General features: G+C 48.0%; 1 protein-coding gene across 1 annotated transcript; it reads right to left on the reverse strand.

The window, feature by feature from the left end:
- Positions 1-3,598: 3,598 nt before the first annotated feature.
- LOC136478080 (ATP synthase delta chain, chloroplastic-like) lies at positions 3,599-4,612 on the reverse strand. Its single transcript, XM_066476406.1, has one exon. The coding sequence runs from the start codon at positions 4,526-4,528 to the stop codon at positions 3,785-3,787; it is 744 nt and encodes a 247-aa protein (XP_066332503.1). The 5' UTR covers positions 4,529-4,612; the 3' UTR covers positions 3,599-3,784.
- Positions 4,613-4,837: the final 225 nt, after the last annotated feature.

A 4,837-nucleotide genomic window follows, 5' to 3' on the forward strand; every position in this document is an offset into this window, starting at 1 on the left:
ATCACTAGGAGGTGGAGGAGATTTGACCTTTGATTTGGATTTTACCTTCTCACCCTTTACCATGAGACAAATGTGAGGGAGTAGTAGTCATCATCGGACATATCGTTGAAGAGCCTTGGTGTAGGGGATGACTTGTGAATAGCAATAGTTGCAACCTTCTCATTCTCTTCACTTGTGCTCTCTTTAGTTGAGTCCCATTCATGCCTAATATGAGCCTCTTCCATGTACTTCTTGCTCTTTCTATGGTCGGCCTTCTCCTCTTTCTTGTCCTTGTATGTGTTGTCCTTGATCTCATATGGACACTTGGCAATGAAGTGATCGATGCTTCCACAATTATAGCATGCCCTATTTCTCTTGTTTGGAAAGCTTCTCTTCACTACCTTGTAGCCTTACTTCTTTAGCCCCTTGTGATACCTCTTCATAAAGAGAGCAACATCAACTTTCTCATATTGATCATCATCATTTTCACTTTCACTTGAAGATGATGTGGTCTCTACTCTTTCTTGAACTTGCTTGCTTGCTTTGGGCTTGCTAGTTGAAGCTTGTTGGTTGATCTTGAACTTGCTTGTAGAGCCTTGCTTGCTTGATTTGTTGGCCTTGAGAGTTACATCTTTGATCTTGATGCCCTCTAGCTTTGCTTGCAATTCTCTAAGTTTTTTTCTCTCATTTGCTTCTTCTCTTTGCATGTCAAAGGTCAAGATCCCCCCAAGTATATCATTTGGTGTGAAGTACTCAAACTTCTTCTTATCTCTAATTAGAGTCACTACGGTCTCATTTCTAGGTGAATAAGGCTCCAACATAATCTTGACAACTTTATGATCATCTAGCTCATCACAACCATAGCCTCTAATCTTGCCCACCATTGTCATCAACCTATCAAACATCTCTTGTGGCCTCTCTCCATCCAAGATTACAAACCGGTTGAGTTTTGACATCAACAAGTTAATTCTTACCTTTCTCACTTTCTCACCCCTTCATGTGCTAGGTGCAAAGTGTCACATATTTGCTTGGCAATATCAACTCCAATCACTCTATTGTACTCATCACCATCCAAGGCACTAAGCAACACACTTATGGCTTGACCATCGAGGTGAATGATTCTCATCTCTTCTAGTGATGGGTTCTTGGGATCAACCGGTGGCTCAAATCCATTGCAAATAATCTCTCAAATATCGGGGTGAAGACCTATAAGATAGGCTCTCATCAAGTGCTTCCACTTGGCAAAGTTAGTCCCATTGAAATGAGGTAACTTGCCCGCGGGCACATTGATGAAAGACCTCCGATCATGGTTAGTCATAGGAATAGAAGAATAGTTAAAGGATACGGCAGCATATTTATTGTTGTTGGCCTTGCCCTTTCCTTTCTTCTCCTTCTTGTTCCGCTTCGACACTTGGTATGACTCATCATCATCTCCATCTTCGGAACTACTTGATATGCTTGATGATGCACTTGTTGCCTTCTCTTCTTCTTCCTTCTTCTTAGCTTCTCTTCTTTTTCTTCTTGCTTCTCTTGAGCCTTCTTTCTTCTTTCCTTTGCTTCTTCTCCTCTAACCGCTGCTCCTCATTTTCTCTTGCTTATCTTTTTAGATTTCTTTCTTCTTTCCTTCTTCTCTCATTCTCATTGAGAGCTCCTTTGGCATCGGTAGCCTCAAGATGTGGTAGCAAGGTGTTGCTTGCTGTCGACGAGCTCAGCTCGCTGCTGTCCGTGTAGACATCCACCCGCTTCACGCCACTAGTTCCTCCTCCGGGCTCCATACCTCATGCAGTGAAGTGTATATGAGGTAACCCACTCTGCTACCACTTGTAGGATCTCTAGTTGGCCTAGAGGGGGCGTGAATAGGCCTGTCAAAACAAACACTTAAACTTTTATCAAGTTCACCCTGCGGCACTGTCGCTCTAGAGGGCGGCACTGCCGGACCAGAACAACGGCACTACCGCACCTGCAGACAACTTTGAATCATAGTTTAAAATTCGTGAACGAAAACTTAGATCAGAGAAATTTCCTAGCTTACTACAGGTATGACAATCACAGATCAAGAGCTAGAAGTGGTAGAAACACCACACACAAGTAGATCAACTAGAAACCCTAGAAATCACCTCAACCACAATATGTCATGCAAGTAATGTAAATCAAGTACAAGTGACACAATGATTTATCCCGTGGTTTGGCTCGCCACCAAAGCTTGCCTACCTTCACGTTATTGAGGTTAGCCACTAAGGCTTGGGGCTTTCCAACCCTTCATCGTTCTCAAGTCAAAAGACTTAACTCTTGAGATGAGGGGTGAGTTTACTAACTTCAAGAGATGGTTACAAACCTCCCGAGGCTGCCACACAAGTTGGCAAGCTCCACGGGCGACACTCTAGCTGACTAGGAGCCAAGCTCTAAGAGTAACAAACACAACCGCTGGCCAAAACGTGAACCAAATGCTCTTTAGAGTTGGGGGATTAATGGAGCTGCTCTCTAATCGAGTTTTGGACCCTTTTCCCTCAAGGATTGATGGAGAAATCAATGAATTTGCTTGGGGGCTTGAGGTCAACAATGGAGGGAGAGAGAGAGCTTCTGCTCTGTTTTGGGCGTGCTGAAGTGAGGAAGAAGAGGCAGAGAGCCGTTAGGGGGGAAGGGGAAGGGTATAAATACCCCCAGCTCCCAACGGTCACTTAAGTCGCGGCAGTGCCGCGGCTCAAGTGCGGTAGTGCCTCTCTTTAAGTGCGGTAGTGCCGCACCACGCAAAACAGCAAGGGTAAGAGTGAAGTGTAGATTATCTTGGCTGTGAAACTGATGATGCATGTGTATGTTTAAGCACCTGGTAGCACATATTAGCTTAAGCATTGTGTCCCCCTTTATAGTATGGTTTTTTCTATACTCAAATTCAAAATATAAAAGAATTTAAACCTCCTTTGAGTTTGAAGCCATCTACATTTGTAATTGGGAGCTCCTCCGTTTCGTATAGCATCCTCGAATATAAATTCCCTGCTTGTCATCTCGATAAACCTCATTAGTTCTCTAATTGTGTGGTCATTATCACCAAAACTCACAATTAGGGCTTGATTGCACTTTCAGTTTTGATTGCAAGCCTGGGATGTCTTGGGCGTTTTGGTTGATTATGGATTGGATTACTTGTGTGAGCATTTTGATTTGTGTACATTCATCTTCCTGCTTAAGTGTGTAATCACAGGGATTACATCAAATACAACCATTTAAGGCCCCCTTTGGAATACGGATTTTTTTTTACATTTCCTATTTTTTCTATAAAAATAAAGTGATTCCTGTGAAATTCATACACGATTACATGATTCATGTAAAATTTCTATGTTCCATAGGAGCACTGCAGTAAAGATTATTGAGAATTGGACACTGTTTCTCTACATGAAATTCCTACACGGTTCATATGAAATTTATGGTCGCGTTTTCCTAATTTCCACCACTTTCCCTATTTGAAACCAATTTCAATTAATTTCTTTCTTGGACGCTCCAGCGAAGTCTCAACTTCAAAAAAAAAAAAAACTCTATAAACCGTGCGAATGACATGAAACTAAGCTATACACTTGTCTTCAGATTATGCACAATGCTAACAAGCCAAGACATGCACACAATACGATTCTGGAATCCAGGTATGCAGTGTATTCACCATTCATTCAAATATGAATGAACTCTGAAATCCAGGTATGCAGTATTCATCATTCATTCAAATATTCAATCAGAGAATGATACAGATGAGGGCAGGGAGAGAGAGGCAGCAGAAAGGACCTAAGCTTCAAGGGCGAGGATGGACGCCTCAAGCTGGTCAGACTCCGAGCGGGACGTCGGGCAACTCGAACTCGGACGTGATCTCGTCGATCTGCTTCCGGACGCTCATGTCGATTAATTTGGAGCCGTCGCGGCCGTACTGCACGGTGAAGCCGGCGATGAGCTCCGGGTCGAGCTGTGTCTTTAGGCGGACGTTCTTGGCGCCGGTCATCTTCTGGACGTGCTGCGCGATCTGCGCGAGGTCCTGCGACTCGAGCTGCACGACGGAGGCGATGGTTGCGACCTCGGTGCCCGTGAGCGAGTTGTAGACGTTCTCGAACTCGACGACGATCTGCGGCACGATCGTCGCGCGGAAGTTGTCGACGACGACGTTGAGGAAGTTAACGACGTGCTGCTGCAGCTCGTACGACTTGGCGATCTCGTCGATGAGCTGGGTCTTCTCCTCGCGCGGGACGGTGGGGTTGTCGAAGAACTCGGCGACAGTCTCGTCGGCGAAGATCTTCTCCAGCTTCTCCAGGTCGGAGACCGTCTGCTCGAGGGTGCCGTTCTCGACGGCCACCTCCGACAGCGCGGACGCATAGCTCTCCGCCGCGGCTCCGGCCGAGCGGGGCTTGACGAGGTCCCCGCGGCGGCGGGGCGGGACCAGGCGGAGAGAGGGGAGCCCCCGCGCCGCGCGGGCGAAGGAGGCGGACCGGGGCGGCGCGGGGGTCGCGCCGGAGGAGGCGGATGCCGCGGCGGCGGCGGGGCGGAGGGTGAAGGAGGCGAGGCGGAGCGCGGCCATCGCGTCGCGGAGCGTGCGGTCGGAGGGGACTCGGGGGTAGTGCGGCCTCGCTCTGGTTTGGGACTTGGGAGGTCCGGGGGGGAGAGGAAGAGGAAGAGGACAGAGGTGGGGTTTGGGGGTGGGGAGCGGACGGACGGGATCGGGTGGCCGCCGGATCGCGCGGCGGTGGGGCTCGAGGGCGTCGCGTGGCCGGAGACGTGTGGCCGGAGGTGGGATGAGGTGGATAAGAAATGGATGGATTGTGCGTGTGAGTCTGATGGCAGCACGATAAGATGGCGCTGCGCTGGGGCCTGGGGATTGGCTGTGGTG

Source organism: Miscanthus floridulus, chromosome 8, assembly GCF_019320115.1.
Source record: "Miscanthus floridulus cultivar M001 chromosome 8, ASM1932011v1, whole genome shotgun sequence".
NCBI classification, from domain to species: domain Eukaryota; kingdom Viridiplantae; phylum Streptophyta; class Magnoliopsida; order Poales; family Poaceae; genus Miscanthus; species Miscanthus floridulus.

What these genes read in the sequence shown, in the direction of transcription:
- LOC136478080 (XM_066476406.1), bottom strand. Translation starts at nt 4,528, where the DNA reads ATGGCCGCGCTCCGCCTCGCCTCCTTCACCCTCCGCCCCGCCGCCGCC.